At 61.4% G+C, this 17,485-nt stretch overlaps 1 protein-coding gene across 1 annotated transcript in view; it reads left to right on the top strand.

Moving 5' to 3' along the window:
* Positions 1-17,485, top strand: part of BMP7 (bone morphogenetic protein 7) — an 81,083-nt gene that overhangs the window by 40,464 nt on the left and 23,134 nt on the right. The window contains exon 3 of the mRNA XM_062202404.1: positions 14,559-14,707. Within this exon, the coding sequence (XP_062058388.1) occupies positions 14,559-14,707 (149 nt within the window). The remainder of the gene's footprint in view (positions 1-14,558; positions 14,708-17,485) is intronic.

The raw sequence follows: 17,485 nt of genomic DNA, 5'->3' as shown, positions 1-17,485 counted from the left end.
CCTTGCCTGCAGACCTCCCCACTGGGCAGAATAAGACCCCCCTTTCTTAAGGAGCTCCCCGCAGGGATTTTCCTTAACCCAGAGGGGAGCCGGCTCATACCCAGGCTTCCCCCCACCCCGGAGCAGTGGGACCTCCCCTACTCAGACACTGTCAGTGCCCCTGTGGGGGGAGGGTACGGCCTGAGAACCAGAGCTCCTGCAGCCTCCACGCCCAGGTAGAAAGATCCGGAGGTGCTGCACGTGGGGACGCACCCCCAGGTGGGCTGCCGGAGCTCCCCTCTTCCCACGCATTGTTGCCACCACCCACCCCCACCACAGCACTCGCTCCTGGGTCTGGGGCAGAGGAGCCCAGAGTGAGCCCTTGTCACACCACCTGGAGCAAGTCTGCAGAGAAAGCCCCGCCCACCACGGCCCAGCCCAGCCCAGCCCACCGGGGGAGGGGCTGGAAGCCTCCAGGGGCACTGAGCCTGGAGACCAGCTCCTAGGACTGGACACCTAATGTGAGGAAAGGGGGCCCTTCCTCTGTTAAAAATGTGTTCAGATGGGGCCAGTGCTGTGGCGTAGTAGGCTAAGCCTCCACCTGCAGTGCCGGCATCCCATATGGGCACTGGTTCAAGACCCGGCTGCTCCACTTCTGATCCAGCTCTCTGCTGTGGCCCGGGAGTGCAGTGGAGGATGGCCCAAGTCCTTGGGCCGCTGCACCCACGTGGGAGACCAGGAAGAAGCTCCTGGCTCCTGGCTTCAGATCAGCCCAGCTCTGGCCATTGTGGCCATTTGGAAGTGGATAGAAGACCTCTCTCTCTCTCTCTGCCTCTCTCTCTCTCTCTCTCTGCCTCTCGGTAACTCTGCCTTTCAAATAAATACGTCAGTCTTTAAAAAGATGTGTTCAGAATTTCAGGAGAGAGGCAGCAGAGCGTTCAGCTGGCACGGACGTCTCTGTGTGGGGCCCTGTGAGTCTGCTGGCCCTGCAGCCCCCGGGTAGAATGTCTGCTAATGTCTGCGTTCGTTTGGATGCCTCTTTGTGCTTCCAAATTCCTGTAGTCTGGGCTCCAGCCTCACATCCAGCTGTCCCCCGAACGTGTGGATGCACACAGGTGCCCAGACACGCACACACACGCACACACGGCTCTCCCGTTCCCGTCACGCGAGCAGGTGCGGTCACTGTAATGGAGGAAGCAAGATCGATGCGTCTGAAGGCCGTGACTTCTCCACTGCTGTGGGGTTTTACCTTTTGGGCCAGCTTCCACCCCAGGAGCCCATCCGCAACCCCGCATGTCAGTCACGGGCGGTGCCCGACTTAGGATGGCTCCTCTGGGCTCCTCTGGGCTCCTCTGGGCTCCTCTGGAGCTCCTCTGGGCTCCTCTGGGCTCCTCTGGGTTCCTCTGGGCTCCTCTGGGCTCCTCTGGGCTCCTCGGCTTCCCGACGGCAGGAAGGCGGTCGTGCCTTCAGCAGGGATGGCACCCGGAGTCTGAGTGTGGATCTGTCGCAGCGCCGGGACCCTGGGCAGCGGTGGGGAGCCCGGCTCCCGGGCAGCCCTGCGGTACCAGCGTGAGTCCCCACAGCTCCCCCGTGCACTGGGTCGCTGAGAGGGCTGCGGTCCATTCTGACTTCGGGTGTCTTCCGCTCCTGGTGGCTTTGCTGTGGGTGACCCTGCTGTGAGTCGAGGAGTGTCAGAAGTGGCCGTGCCCCTGGCCGTGACCTTGCCTGTGAGTTTGTTCCGCTTGGTTCTGGTGACCTTGGCAGCAGCTTGTGGTGGGGAGCCGGTGTGCAGTCCACTCCCACTGTTGGTCAACCTTTCTCAGCCACACCTGTTTTCTTTCTTTATTTAAAATAGGTTGTTGACTCAATAGCAGGTATTCTTCACTTTTTTAAGGTTTGCTTATTTATTTGAAAGCCAGCGTGCCAGCGACAGAGAGAGAGCGAGCGAGCGAGCAAGCATGCTTCCATCAGCTGGTTCACTCCCCAAATGGCCACAACAGCTGAGGCTGGGCCAGGCCAGAGCCAGGGGTCATGAACTCCATCCAGGTCTCCCATGGGGGTGGCAAGAACTCAAGCGCTTGAGCCATCACCGGCTGCTTCCCAGGCGCATTAGCAGGGAGCTGGGTTGGAAGCAGAGCATCCGGGACCTGCACCGGGGCCCCGGTAATAGATGTGGGTGTCCCCAGCAGCTCAGCCTGCTGGCCTCGACGGCACCCGCTTTAACGTGCAGCCCCAAGTGCCCCCCCCCAGCATCTCCCTAGCTGAACTGCAGGGCGGGTGCTCGCAGGGCCTGGGTCCTCGGCGCCCCCAGGCCCGGCACAGAGCCCGGCACGCGGCAGGGCTTGAAGGGCGGCTGGATGACAAGAGCCTTTTAAGGCGTCCGATTTTTCCTTCTAGCTCTTTCTCAGGGCCTATTCGAGCTCTCAGTAAATGTGGCACCTGTGGGTTAGGGATTTTGGCTCCGCCCCCTCCTTGGAGGTGGGGAGAGGGTGGGCAGAGTGGTTTAGGACTAACCTCTGGACCCAAGCCTCCTGGGAAACCTGTCACTCTCAGAGCAAAGGGATGGGGGCTCCCTGGGGTGCATTCCCCTGCAGAGCCCTGCACAGGGCCTTCAGCCCCAGGCGTCACAGGTGTAGGGCTGCACTAACCGGTGCTCTTGGCCCTGTGCGGTGAGGACCGGCCAGCGGCCCCTCCCTCGCCATGACCCCCGCCGTGGGTCCAGGAAGCAGCTGCTCCTGCAGCTCCTGCAGCCCAGGGTGCCCTCCCCCTGCCCTGCTGGCTGTGACCTTGGATTTGGCCTCTGCCCCTCCTCCGTGGGTTGGGGCCATCAACGCACAGACCTGGCTGTTTCCTACAAAGGGGGCGCCGCCCAGCTGCCCTCTCTGACTCACGGGGGCGTCTGGGCCTGGGAGCAGCCCTCTGCCGCTGGCGGTGATAAACTCCCTGGGGTGCTGGTGGGCTGCGCTCCCAGGTGCCCACTGCACCCTGTCTTGGCTGATTTCCATCCCGTCCTCCCTTCCCCGCTCCCTCCTGAGGGTTCCTGGTCACCTCTCAGGCCAACCATTTGCAGTCAAGTGCGTGACTCAGCTCTGCTTCCTTGGAGGGGGGGCGGGGGGGTCCCTGAGACAGGCGAGGGCGAGAGCATCCACCACACGGGGCAGCCAGCGGGAGGCCGTGGCGGGAGGCACGTAGGCACCTGGCAGGGTTCCTGGCACCCTGCAAGCGCCTAGCAGGTGGGAGTCCTTTCCGTAGTCTTCCCTCCTCCCGGCGCCGCCCTGGTTTAAGGATGTGAGGGTCAGAAGGAGTCCAGGACGCCCCCCCCCCCCCCCCCGCCCTGCGTCCTGGCTCCCCCACCCGGCCCTCGCCATTGGAACTTTGGAATTCCGGAATCAGCCGCCTGCTTCTGTCTGCAAAGCCCCACTGTTTAGTTCATTTCCTTTGCCCGTCGCGTGTGCGTCTCCTCTCCGCGTTCTCGAGCCTAAAACAGCCTGCGGTTCCGCCTCCTCTGTTTCAGCCGACTCAGCCTGAAGCCGGCGTTTGGTTGGTTTGTTTGTTCCTTGAGTGTGCGTGGAAGAGGCTGAGTGTGCCTCATGTGTTCTATTTCGGGCTGGAGCTGGAGGCTGGAGGAAGTGGGGCAATCAAGGAGAGCGGAGAAGGCTGTGTCCCGCCCGGCCCCGCCACACCAGATGCCCGCCCGCACGGGGCTTTCCCAGGGCGACGTGCAGCCCTGAGCGCTCCCTGCCAGGCCTGGCTCCTCTGGGGGATCCCGGAGGCCCAGATGCTTCCCCGGGCGCGCAGTCAACAGCACAGCCCTTGTCCTTGGGTCTCCGCGTGGCTCACGCAAGCTGACCGGCACGGGGCAGCAGGGCGGGGCCAGAGGTACATCCCAGACCTGCTTTCTTCCCAGCCCCTGCCCCCTGCCCCCCGGGAGTCCTCTTGGTCTTTCTTGACATCTGGCCAAAGGCAGTGGCCCTGTGGGTGGCCAGGCCTGGTGGTGGGGGAGGTGAGCAGAGGCCCACACAATGCCGCCGTGGGAGGTGGGGGTGTGGAGGTGCCCAGGGGCTGCTGAGGGCCTGCGTCAGTCAGTGGGCGTGGCCAGGCAGCCTGTGCCCATGGGGCGTGGGGCAGGACAGGACGGCTGAGGTCCTGGGGAGCTGGGAGGCACCTCCACTTCTAGAGGGGCCTGAGTCGAAGAAGCAGCCACTCTCCTCTTCCTGTCACAGCTCCCAGAAGGACCTTGGAAGCGCCCGTGGCTGGGCGGGGTCCCTGGAAGACACGGGCGCACTGGCTCACTGAGTGAGCAGGGCAGGCCTGGCTGTGGCCAAGGATGAGCTTCAAAGCCGTGAGGAGCGAGAGAAGCCCGGAGCACTGAGCCAGCAAGTGTGCCGTCCAGCCTCGGGGCTGCATGCGGCCGAACCGCTAGGGGCTGTGCCGTGAGGGCATTGTGGGCATTTCCCTAGGGAGCTGCAGCAGTCGGGATGACGGTGTGGCAGGAAGGAGAGCCCGAGCTGGCTGGGGTGGGAGCAGGGCATGGTGAGCAGAGCCAGACCCCTCAGGGCCCCCGCAGGTGCACCTGCAACCAGGAATGGAGTCTCTTTCTCTGCCTGGTTTCCCAGGTGCGACCCTCGGTCCCATAGTCTCCCTGACCCCGTGCAAGTCGGGGAGAAGGCCTGGGGCCGCCCTGGCATTTCTTTTTTTTCCTAAGAACTGTAAAGTTTTTTTTGTAAGATACATTTATTTATTTGAAATTCAGAGTTACACAGAGAGAGAAGGAGAGAGAAAGAGAGAGAGAGAGAGAGAGAGAGAGAGAGGGGTCATCCATCTGCTGGTTCACTCTCCAGTTGGCTGCAACAGCCTGAGCTGAGCCGAGCCGATCCAAAGCCAGGAGTCAGAGGCTTCTTCCAAGCACTAGGACCATCTTCCACTGCTTTCTCAGGCCATAGCAGAGCTGGATCGGAAGTGGAGCAGCCAGGACTTGAACTGCTGCCCATATGGGATGCCAGCACTGCAGGCGGATGCTTAACCTACTGCACCACGGGGCCGGTCCCCTCAGGGCCTCTAAAGAGCTGCTGTGCCCCCTGCGGGGACGAGGCACCACCCGCTGCTTCCACTTCCGACCTCCTCCTCCTCCTCGTTTCCAGCTCCGGTTCACGAGATGAGATTCGAGATGAGATTCGTCTTCAGAACTCATCCACTCCAGACCCTTCCTCCTGCAGCTGGGCGAAGGGGGCCAGGACATCAGGGCATCTGTGAGCTTCCTGACCCTGACCTGACCCTTCCCCGAGAGCCCTGGGGGCACCCTTTGTGGCCATCTGGCCTAGCCTAGGAGGAGGGCGCTGCTGGCATGGGGGTGGGCGGGCCAGCCGTGGGGTGGGCAGGATGGCCGTGGGGTGGGCGGGCTGGCCGTGGGGTGGGTGGGCCGACCGTGGGGTGGGCGGGATGGCCGTGGGGTGGGTGGGCTGGTCGTGGGGTGGGTGGGCCGACCGTGGGGTGGGCTGGCCGTGGGCCGGCTGCAGGAGCCCTGGCTTCAGGAGGGCGATGCTGTGCTCTGGCTGTTTTTCCACCTTTCTCTCACGTGACTCGGTCTTGGTCTTCCTGGACGGGTGTGGCCTTAAAGGACCTGTGTTTACAGAAAGCCTTGGCCCTGCCTGACTTCATTTCCCGACCTCGGGGATGTCGGGGACAGTCTGGTGACTCGGGAGACACAGGGCATTCCCTGCAGCCCCGCTGGGTCCTCTCAGCCTGGGGTATGGGAGGGGCACCCGTGGAACCAGGCACCTGGCAGCCACCGTGGGCCAGGACCCCTCCGCTGGGCCCCTTGATCCCTTGCCGGGCTCCTGGTGCTGGCATGTGCCTCTGGGCGGACGTGGGTGTGCGTGGGCTGCACGGTTCCCGGCCTCGCCCCACCCCGGCAGCCGTGTGCCTCGCCCCCCCATCACATTGTGCGGGCCTGCAGGTGCCCTGGGCTCGCTCGCTCTCTGGTGGAATGTTCTCGTGGCCCAGCAGCAGTTCACAAACTGCTGGGTATTCCAAATACCCGGCCTTGCTGTGTTTCAGAGCGGGCGGAGGGTGAGGGTCAGCAGAGGGCAGGGGAGGGGGAGGGGAGAACCTGCTGGAGCCGCCGGCCACGTAGGGGGGAACCCCCACCCTTGCTCCCACCTCTCACAGCTTCCTCCCCAGGTGACCCTGCCCAGCTGCCCGAAGCCCATCTGCACCCTCTCCCCGTGGTTCTTCCTTTGTGCTTCGCACACTCTGTTCCCTTGGCCAAGAACACTCTTCCCTGCCCCCTCGGCAGCATCAGCTCGGCCCGCCCCCTGAGGGGCGCCCTCCCAGTGCCACACACAGCTGAGTCCGGTCTGTGCTCCTCCCTTCCACTCCATGCGGTGCTGGCCCAGCCTCTGGCCCAGGGCTCTGCCCCTGGCTCCCTCTCCCCTCGGCTCCCAGCAGAGCAGGTCGGGCTGGCAGGTGCTCCGAGTGGACCTCACGGTGAGGGGGACACGGTAGCAGATCCTTGGGCTGCTGTGCTGAGTGACGAGCCACGCCCCCCACGTGGCCTAGAACCGTGCCAAGGCTTACAGGTGTGGACCCCCAGGTTTGAAGCGGGTTTCCTGAGGGCTCCTGGGACTGCGTCCCTTCTGGGGCTCCCGGGAGAACACACGGTCTCTCCCCTCCTGGTGTGGTCTGGCGCGGGCTGCCACCCTCACCTCCCTCCTCTGCCCTGTCGCCCTCTTCCATTCAAGAGGACGAGGGTGATTGCGCGGGGTGCGCCAGGGTAACCCAGGGTCACTACCCTTCGCGGGCAAGCCTCAATTTGATCCCAGGCTCTGGGGATTGGCACGTGGGTACCTCCTTTCTTGGACGGCGAGGCCACCTCGGCTGGGGCCGGGCATCTCCTCCTCCGCCCACCTACAGCCCAAGCTGGCTGGGCTTTGTGGAATGTGCCGCCGAGACACCTGTCTGGGAGGTGGGGGTCAGTGCTGCACCTGCCTGGTTGGAGGAGGGGAGGGGAGGAGAGGGTGGCCCTGGGGGCTTGACGCTGCCAGTGGTGTTGGGCTGAGAGCCCCTGGCCCCCTGCCCGGTCCCCTGGAGAGAGCCTGGGTGATGACAGGTGGGCCCCTCCAAGCCCAGCTTGTGTCTGCACCCTGAGCGTGGTGGGCTGTGTCTGAGGGTCCCTGTGACGGCGGGAGCATTTTCCACCACACACCCCAGTGCTGGCCCAGAGCTGGTGTCTATTTCACACGCAGCCCGGACTCCGGAGCTGGGAGTTCGCACAGGCTGGTCCGCTCCACGGGCAGGGGCTGAAGCAGGTATCCCCAGAGCCGCCCAGGAGCTGGGGCCTGAGACAGAGGTGGCCTGTGCCACAGAAGGAGGCCGTGACGGACACAGTGGGAGTTGTGCTGCCTGACGTGGCTCCATTGTCCCTGACTCCTGCCCTGAGCGTGCGGGCACAGGGCGCTGACCTCTCTGAGGCACCTAGGGCCACATCCGGAAGCTGCGTGGGTTCCTCCTCCTCCAGGAGTGGGAGTGGGTGGGGCCCTTGGGGTCACGGTCTCTGAATAACCTCTGAGTAGTCTGGGAGCAAAAAAAGACTTTCCACCTTCCCACGCTCGAGGTGTTAAAATACCCACTTTTCCACCGTGGGAGAACTGTCCCGGGGAAGGAGGGCCGAGACGCTGGAAACGAACTCTGTGCAGGGGCTTCTCCCGCCAGGATTGGATTTCGGCGGTCCCGGGGTGCCTTGCTGTGGGAAAGGAGGCCCCCAGCAGCCCCCGCGGCTCCCTGTCCCCGGGTTGCTGGTTAAATATTAACAGCCTCGGCGCAGGGGGCTGGGGTCACCAGGGGTTCACATGCCTTGCAGAGCTGGGCTTGGGGGACCTGGTTTCGGGAGGAGAGGAGCTGCCCTCTGGTGTTTGTCTCTCTGGAGGCTGCGACAGGAAGTGGGAAGATCAAGGGACAAGGTGCCAGGCTCTGGGACCCTGGAGGAGGGGGCGCGAGTGCGGCCGGCCACCTTGCCTGGCTCTCTGATCGAAGGTGCTGCCCCTACACAGGTGGAGGTTTTCTCTGAGCAGGAAGAGCTGGCCGTGTGGACACCGCAGTGACGCCTGGGAGGCAGCATTGTCCCCGAGGGGACTGTCGCTCTCCATGTTGTGGCACAGTGGCTTAGGCCATGGTCGGTGACACCAGCATCCCAGATAGGAGGGCCAGATCCAGAGCCAGCGCCCGCTGCTCCGCTCGCTGACGCGCCTGGGAAGGCGGCAGAGGACGGCCCGAGTGCCTGGGCCCCTGCACCCACGTGGGAGACCTGGCTGGAGCGCGAGCTCCTGCCTCCTGCCTGGCACAGGCCCCGCTGTCGAGGCCATTTGGGGATTGACTGGGTAGAAGATTTCTCTCTCTCTCTGTCTTTCTCTCTCAGTCACTCTATCTTTTAAATAAATAAATCTTTAAAACAATTTATTTGTTTTTTTAAGATTTATTTACTTGAAAGTCAGAGTTATACACAGAGAGAAGGAGAGGCAGAGAGAGGGAGAGAGAGAGAGAGAGAGAGAGAGAGAGAGCGAGAGAAAGGTCTTCCATCCGCCGGTTCACTCCCCAGTTGGCTGCAAGTGCCGGAGCTGAGCTGATCCAAAGCCAGGAGCCAGGAGCCTCTTCGGGTCTCCCATGCAGGTGCAGGGGCCCAAGGACTTGGGGCATCTTCCACTGCTTTCCCAGACACAATTGTGGGGAGCTGAAAGTGGAGCAGCTGGGACTTGAACTGGCGCCCGTAGGAGATGCCAGCACTGCGGGTGGCGGCTTAACCCTCCGGCCACAGCGCCGGCCCCTACTTTTACTTTTAATCATTTCAAGGTTCCTCTGTGTCCTAGTGGGTGTCACGGCTTCCTTCCTCTTTATGGCCAGGTGACGTCCCATTGCATGGATCGCCCGTGTTTCTCTTCGTCAGCTTGTGGGTTCGTTTCCTTTTATTGACCGCTGTTAATAACGTTCCTGAATGGTGAGCGTGCGTGTCCACGATCTCGCGGGGACGTTGCACCCTGTCTCTCAGATCACGGGGTGCAAACCCCATCTTCCTAGCGTCTGCCGACTGCTCCGAGGTGGCTGCGCTCCTGTTTCCCCACACCCCTGCCCGTGACTGTCTCTGGCTGTTCTGCAGCGCCCTGCGGGTGGGACGTGCGGTGTGCGTTCCGCCTCCACCCACCGTGGCTCCTGCGCGCCCCTCCGCACATGCGCCCCTCCGTTTGCCTGATCAGCTGTCTAAGCAGGAATTACGGTGACAACTTGGCCATGTTCGTAAAAAGGCAGTCTGTAGCCATCTGGGGAGAGAGAATGGCCGGCTCGAATTTTCCATTTTTTTTTGCGCGGACTTTAGCATGTTGTGTTTCCCCAGAAATTCACATCCCGCACCTGCTTTCTCGCGGGCACTTCCCCTGGTGGGCAGCGGACCTGTGTGGCCCTGGGGCAGCTGAGCGAGGCTCCGTGGCCCAGGTCCCTCCGCTCACCTCTGGCTGGACGGCTGCTCTCCAGTTCCTGGGTTGTAAACAGTGGGACTGCTCCTTGGAGCCTGCCACCCACATGTCGCCTCCTTTAGGGCTCAGGAATTTGGGCGGGGCCTGGCCGGCTGGGTCTTCTGCTCTTTGTAGCGTCTGCTGTGGTCACTGACAGTGCAGGAGCTTGGCTGGGGCCGGAAGGCCGAGGGCGGCGCCTCACCTGGGAGCTGGCTTTGTCCTCCCCTCGGGGACCCACATCCTCCGTGGCCTCTGCCTCCCTGCCCTCTGTGGTCGCTCTCTCGTCAGCAGTTCAGTCACAATTCTGTTTTTAAGAATTACTCATTTATTTATTGGAAAAGCAGAGTGATAGAAAGAGGTGGTGGGGGGGAGAGGAATGGAGGGAGGGGGTGGGAGGTATAGTTCACTTCCCAAATGGCCACAACAGCCAGGGCTGGGCCAGACCAAAGCCAGCAGCTCGGAACTCCATCTGGGTGTCCCACATGGGTGCAGGGCCCCAGCACTTGGGCCGTCCTCTGCATCAGCAGGGAGCCGGATCAGAAGTGGAGCAGCCGGCGCTCCGATGTGGGCTGCCGCTGTCACAAGTGGCGGTATAACCGGCTGCACCACGGGGCCAGCCCCTGCGCCCGAATTCTTGATCCGGTATCTGACGTCTCGGGGTCTCGCTTCCACTGGGCCCCACGGGTCGCCACAGGTCACGAGGTCAGCCCCTCAGCTCTGTGGGAGGGCAGAGTGTGGTGCAGAGAGAGGAGGAACCGGCGGTGGCCGCATTTGGCGGGAAATGTTGCACGACTATGCACATCTCGCCTGCCTGTCTGGTGGGTTTGGAGTCAACGTGAACTTTCTCTAAGTGCAGGTGCGGGCTGCAGACTGGGGGAGGGGCTTGGGCGTGGCCCAGCGCCTCTGGAGCCAAAACACCAGAAGTCCCTCCCCTGGAGCATCCCGGGGCACAGTCGGGAACCAGCACCAGCGGTGACAGCTTGCCATGACAATGGACGCCCTCTGGGGAGTCCGGCTGGCCCCAGTCGTCGAAGAGGAAGGCACTGTGCCCATTTCACAGACAGGGAGGCCGAGGCTGGGGGCTGAGCTGGCGGCTCCGCGCCGTGCTGGGGGGACGACGTCGCGCTTCATGCAGGAGTCACCATCTTCCTGTGCTGCTCTTGTCCCCGGGTGGGATGGGGAGTCTGGACCTGCCAGGGCCGAGGCGCCTGCGTCCTGTGCAGGAGCCCGCCTCTGCCACGCGTGGTCTGTGCCACGCATGGTCTCAGCCATCATCGGGCTGAGCCTCCCGTGCCTTGTCTGTATGCGGGGGACGATGGCTTTTCCAGGCCAGAGGGCTCTTGGGGAGGTTCCGAGGGGAGGCCCCTGGCTTTTCAGGGCTGACAAAGGTGACAGAAGGCATTTAGGTTCCTGGGGGCCTCTCCCCTCCAGCCTCTGCCTCCTCTGTCCTCCCCAGGGCTGGGTCAGGGCGGCCGCCGTATTGAGAGTCAATAAAAACGTCTCAAAGGGCCTGTCGGCACTGCGTCCTGCTTGGACGGACCAGGCTTCTTTGAACAGGCTGGGGGAGGCAGCTACTGGCTCTCGCTTGCCCAGCTGCCGGCTGCACTGGCTGCTGAGTAATCGCTGCCTGCCCCTCCCCCCGGGCCGGTGTCCCCCTCTCTCCCAGGGCCCTCGGAGCAAGGGCTGGCCTCCCAAGTGCGCCTGGAACCAAGTGCAGCCCGTGGCTCGGGGGTGAGGAGCCGCTGGATTCGTTGATTCATGGTTGAGTCAGCGCTGGCCCGGAGCATCCGGCCCTGCGCCCCTGGCCTGCAGTGAGCGAATGTTTAGCATCGCTTGGCCAGGCCCTCTGCGGTTCCCCGGTTACCATTCATTGTTTTACTGTCCGTGGGGGCCTGCCGCACTTCCCTGTAACCAGCAATTTCCCAGCAAGATCACCGCCCAGGTCCGTGACTTCTGGGCTGCGGTGTGGGTGCTCCCGACGGGGCCCGGAGCCCGGCTCGGGAGGAGCGCCTGCTCCCACTCCGAGCGACGCCTCCTCTCCCATCTGCGGGTTCTGGAGAACAGCTGGCTGCCTCACGGCCGTCTTGGTGGCTCTCCCGTGCCGGGGAAGACATCAAGGCACATCGGAGATGAAGGCAGCGGAAGTGCTGGTGTGTGGCTCGCGACGCCGCGTGGACGGCCCCCACGCCGGTCCTGGGACGGCCTCCAGCCGGGCGCCGGGAACAGCCAGGTGTGGATGGGTGGTGGAAAACAGCCCCGTTGTCTTGATTCCGTTTGAACGTGGAAGTCAAACTCGGGGGCTTCAGACCTCTGTGTGACTCTGAGAAGACTTGCCGTCACCTCCCTGTGTCAAAGCCAGGACCGAGTGTCGTAGACGTCACCAGCAGCTTTGGCTGAAGGGGGTGGGGGGCTGTGTCGCGTGTGTCGTGGCTGCATTCATGGGTCGTGAGATCTGAAGCCAGGTGGTAGCCACACACATTGCACAGTTGTCACTCTGCACTGCTATAACACAGTGCCCCAACTGCGTGGTTTATAAACAGTGGACATTCGCTTCTCTCGGTTCTGGAGGCCTCAAGTTCAAGATCAAGGCTTTGGCAGGGTCAGCGCCTGCTAAGACGGCACTGGGCAGCTGTGCGCTCGAGTGGCTGAGGGCAGGAGGGCACCCAGGGCTCAAGCCCAGCCCCTTAAGTGCAGTCATTGGTGGGGTGGAGTCCTCATGGCCCGAGCCCCTTGGGGTACTCCTGAGACTGTTGCCGTGGGAGTAAGTTCCAGCCTGAGTTTTGAGAGGGACACAGACACTCAAGTCGTAGTGATAATATAATCCAGCATCCTGAGAATCAGGATCCAGGACAGCAAGTTTCTGGGAGGGCCTGCAGTGGGGTGACCTCTGCGTTATCACGTGGTCCTGTGATGCTGCCCGTCGCCGAGATGGGACCGGCACAGCTCCATTCTGTGCCTCAGACTTTGGGATGGGAGCTCCTGTCTTGTTCTGAGCCTGGCTCTTCATCCCTCTGTAGGTTTCAGAGTGACCTGTTAATCTCCAGGACTTAGACATTGGCTAATATTGCAGACTTATTTCCTGCACCCTCTCCGAGTCTCACACCTGTTGATGTGCCTGACGAACGTCTAATGCACACGGCACATGGCAGAGTTAGACCCTGGCAGCCCTTCCAGACGGGGACGGCAGCACTCGAGGCTGGGTGGCAGCACTTTGCAGGGAGACGGGACTGGGAACCCCTGGGGACCCTCAACGAGAGGACATCTCCTGCCCAGCTCTGCTGATGGCAATGAGCTGCCATCATGTTCCAGTGAGCTGGATGTGTCGAAGGCTTGGAAATGATGACAGCTGTCCCCCAGAAGAGCTGTCTTTGTATATGGTGCAAGCTTGGGCTTGCAGTTGGCCTGGCTGAGTTCCAGCCCTGCCTGGATTCTGTCCTCGGGGTGTAACCCTGGCCAGACAACTCCACCTTTCTGAGCCTCAATCTGAGAGCTGCACAGTGGCGTGGGCAAGACGATGTGTCTTCCAGAGTTGTCATAGGGATCGGGTGACGTGATGCTGGGCACATCTCAGCCCAGAGCCTGGCCCAGGGCAAGTGCTCGGCAAGCAGTCAGTGTCTGGGCAGAGTGCACCGTACTTCCCAGGAAAACCAGTCACTCCAGGAATGATAGAGACTGGCGGTGTCCTGGGCTTGTTCATCGTTTACTCCCGGCCTGGCACGACCTAGGAGCTAAAATGTAGTAACTGACTATTGAGGGATCCAAAGTTTTAAAACTGAATCCTGATAATTAAAAGTGCACAGGACGGGTGCCGGCACCGTGGTGTAGCAGGTAAAGCTCCCGTCTGCAGTGCTGTCATCCCATACGGGCGCCAGTTCATGTCCCTGCTGCTCCACTTCCAATCCAGCTCTCTGCTATGGCCTGGGAAAGATGGCCCAAGTCCTTGGGCCCCTGCACCCGCGTGGGAGACCCGGAAGAAGCTCCTGGATCCTGGATCCTGGCTTCACATGATGGGCACAGCTCCAGCTGTTGTGGCCATCTGGAGAGTGAACTAGCAGATGGAGGACCCCCTGCCCCGCCTCTGCCTCTCTGCACCTCTGCCTTTCAAATAAATAAATAAGTCTGTTTTTTTTAAAAAAAAAAAAACACACACACACACACACACAGGAGATATTGTGAAGACTTGGTATACCAGAATTCTATTATCCAGGAAATGTAAAATTTACCTGTCCACCCATCCACCTACCCATCCAATAATACCCATCCACCTATCTATCCATCCACCTACCCACCACCCATCCATCCACCCCTCACCCATCCATCCATTCACCCGTTTGTCCCTACACCTGTCCATCCATTCATCCATCTGTCTGTCCATCTGCTCTTTGTCTATCCACCCACCCACCCATCCACTCACATACCCATACATCCATCCACCCACCCACCCAACCATCCAACCACCCACCCGCCCATCCTCCATCCTCTACAGGGTCAGTTGTGGCTTTGCGCACAGTGAGGAGAACAGTCCAGGAAGCTGCGTCCTAACCCTCGGCGGGCTCAGGAAGAAATCGCGTGGTGGAACTGGGGAGTGCCCACGCTCATGCTCATTGCCGGGACCCGGCTCCTTGGCCGCGTCCTGACTGAATGACCGGGGGACACCATGGTCTCATCACGTATCGAGTGCTGATGGTCTCCCCACAACTCAGGGCTGTGAGAAGGGAGGGGATGTGCCTGGGGCCCTTGGGACAGGGCCAGCACGTGACAAGTCATCTAGCCGCCGCCACCTTTTGCTCCTCAGCACTCTCCCAGCAATGTAAGCTAATTCCTGCCTGCCTGCCCTTTCCCGGGGGGACCCCTGAGTGTTTGGAAGACAGGACTGGCTCACGGCCGCTCCCCACTTCCCGGCACTCTCCGGCACTCCCTTTCTTTCCATACCTCCTTAGGGGCCTCAGTGCCTGCATTTTTGTCCAACAAACTAATTTGGGGGCCCAGTGGGCTCCATTGCACTGCCCACTCCCTGTGAGGCCCTATCCTAGGCTGTGGGGTGGCTAACCCAGAGCCCGTGTCTCTCCTCTCTCACAGGGAGTCGGACCTCTTCCTGCTTGACAGCCGCACCCTCTGGGCCTCGGAGGAGGGGTGGCTGGTGTTCGACATCACGGCCACCAGCAACCACTGGGTGGTCAACCCTCGGCACAACCTGGGCCTGCAGCTCTCGGTGGAGACTCTGGATGGTGAGTGTCTTGGCCACTGCGCCCCGCCATCCCCCCACACACACACTGGTCCTCCTGCACCCAAGCCCTTGGACTTCAGAGGGATCTCAGCAGGGAGCCAGCTTGTCCCCAGCAGAGCAGGCGTCCCTGGCCCTTCCGAACCAACCCCCACCAGCCAGTCTTTGGGTCCAACCCCAAGGCGGCACCTTTCCCCCTGCATGGGACGACCACACAGTTGGCCACAGCTGGATTGGGTCACGTCAGCAGGGGTAGCGTCTCTCTTATTAGAATTGCAATCCTGGACCCCATTTAGATCTGCTACATCGGAACCTGCACTTGAACTGGAATCCTGATGTGACTTCTGTATACCTGGCAGTCTCCCGGGGCCGGTGCGGGCTCCTGCCGCGCAGTGTTCTGGGCTGTCCTACACCCTGGAGGGGGTTTGCAGGCATCCCTGGCCTCTTCCACACCAGGTGCTGGCAGCATCTCCCCATTGTGACTCCCAGATGTCTCTAGACATTGCCAGCTGTCCCCTGGGTGGGGAGTGCACTGACGAGAACCCCCGCACAGAGCAGGACATTAGTCCCTTCAGTGTGAATCTGAGTCTTAGATTCTTGGAGAATCCACGGTCGGCCTCCCCACAGCGTGCACCCCCCACTGCAGTCCACCTGCTTTGGGAAGGGCGGACAGAGAGGTGTGGGACCTGGACCTGGGCCTCCCTGTGCCGACTTCTCCCTCCAAAGTGTAGCTCTCAGGAAGTGGGGGCGCTTTCAGGGAGGGTAACTTCTCCTTTCCACCGGTTTTAAGAAACAGAAATAGTATATCCTCATTTATTTTTGAAATGACGGACTTCCGCGTTGTTCCAGCACCAAAGATGGCGGACGTGTGTAACAGTAAAGAGTTCCCCTCTGACTTCCTCCCCCAGCTGCTGAGTTCCGCTTCCTGAAGGCAGCTCCCCAGCCCCGCCCTCCGGGTTTAAGAGCTGCTGTTTCACTTCCGCTGTCCTGTTCCTCCCGCAGTGGCACAGGACAGAGTGTCCTCCACCTGTCCGAGTGAGCGCGGGGGGCTGGCCCCTGCTAACGGCGATCCTTGTCTGTTCTCGGGCCAGTGTGTGTTGTCTGTGTTACAGAGGACACAGCCCTGCCGCCCACTCGCTGGGGGACTCTGCACAGCTTCTGCAGTCATTAGAGCCTTGCTTCTTCCTCTCTGACGTGGGGGCCGTCGGGGGGGCCTCGGCCACTGAGTTCTGTGAGAGTAAGGCATTCCTATGGGAAGGGTTTTAGAAACAGTACTGAGACGCGCATAGGAACCCCCTGCCTCCCAGGGGGCGTTGGCTACCCTGCAGATTTCTGGTCTCACGGCCCCGAGGTCAAGCCAGGGCTGCTGGCTCCCTGAAGGCGGTGTGAGTGGTGAGGGCCTGGAGCAGGCCCTGACTTTGCTGCATACTCTTGAAACAGGAGCTGCCCCCACCCCTTGTCGTCACTGCCACCTAAGGGGCTCTCCTGTCCCTGGCCTGGGTGACCAGATGTCTCCGGTCTTCGCCTCTTACAAACAGGGATGCAGCGGCAAACCTTGGTACACGGGCATCGTTTTTCAGTTGAGTGAGTGCAGCTCTGGGGTAAATTCCTGACTGTGAAGTTGTCTGTCTCTGGCTCCCACGGGTTTGTCAGCCTGCCGCCCTCTTTGGGGCCATTCCATTTGTGCACATGCAAGCACAGGTGTACACACGTGCAGTGCAGGCACAAACAATGCACGCACACACATACACACAACACATGCACACCCAGCAATACCCGCGGGTGCGTGTTGCCGCTGCCTTCTGGTTCAAGTTCAGATCGTCTGTCTTGCCAGTGCGATAGGTGACAACGGCGTCTTGCAGTCTGGCCTCTGTGTGAGCCACATGCCGTCGCATTTCTTCCCTGGGTCCTGCCTGCTCGTCCCCCTGCCGCCGCTCTGTCGCGCTGTCTTTGGCGTCTTGATTCCGATTCTTCGACATTTGAGCGGCAACTCATTTCCCAACTTGTGGTTTTGTCCTCACTCTGCTCCTGCCGGGTTTTGCCGGAGGGTTCTGACGCCGTTGAAGAAGTGTTTCCGTCGTGGCTCCTGGGTTTCACCTCTTTGCCTTCCCAACAGAGGCCCCTGCTTCGGTCTGGAGCTTGGGGGAGGCTGGCCAGGGTCCTGGGGAGGTTCTGTCCCTTTGTCCAGGCCTGACGAAGGGGCAGTGGGTGGGGGTGGACAGGAGCCCATGGAGGTTGAGTGAGGGAGGCCACGTGGGGCGGGTCCAGGCGCACACCCGGGACTCTGCTCTCCATCACCTCCCTCTCCCCCATGCTTCTTCCCCTTTCCACGCCCTGGAGCTTAGAGGGGGATCTGGAAGGTACTGGAATTTTCCATGGATCTATAGCAGGGGTTGGCAAACTACACCTTCCGATAAGAAGTCAGCCTGCAGCCTGGTGTTTGTTTGTTTGTTTTTAAGATTTATTTGAAAGGCAGAATGACAGAGGGAGAAACAGAGAGAGAAGGAGCTTTTCCGTTTGCTGGTTCTCTCCCCGATGGCCACGTTGGCCAGGAACTCCCTCCAGGTCTCCCGTGTGGGTGCAGGGGCCCGAGCGCTTGGCACATCTTCCCTGCTTCCTCCCCGCATTCGCAGGGAGCTGGATCAGAAGCAGAGCCTTGGGACTCAAGCCCACGTTCTGACGTGCAAGCGGCAGCCACGACACCAGCCAGTGTGTTGGGTTGCTTATTTGCCAGTGGGAAGAACAGTTTCATGGAGAAAAACCAAGAAGAATATACGATCTC

This window comes from Lepus europaeus, chromosome 10, assembly GCF_033115175.1.
Source record: "Lepus europaeus isolate LE1 chromosome 10, mLepTim1.pri, whole genome shotgun sequence".
NCBI classification, from domain to species: domain Eukaryota; kingdom Metazoa; phylum Chordata; class Mammalia; order Lagomorpha; family Leporidae; genus Lepus; species Lepus europaeus.
Note: the sequence above shows the minus strand (reverse complement) of the source record. Positions and strands in the feature narration are given on the sequence as shown.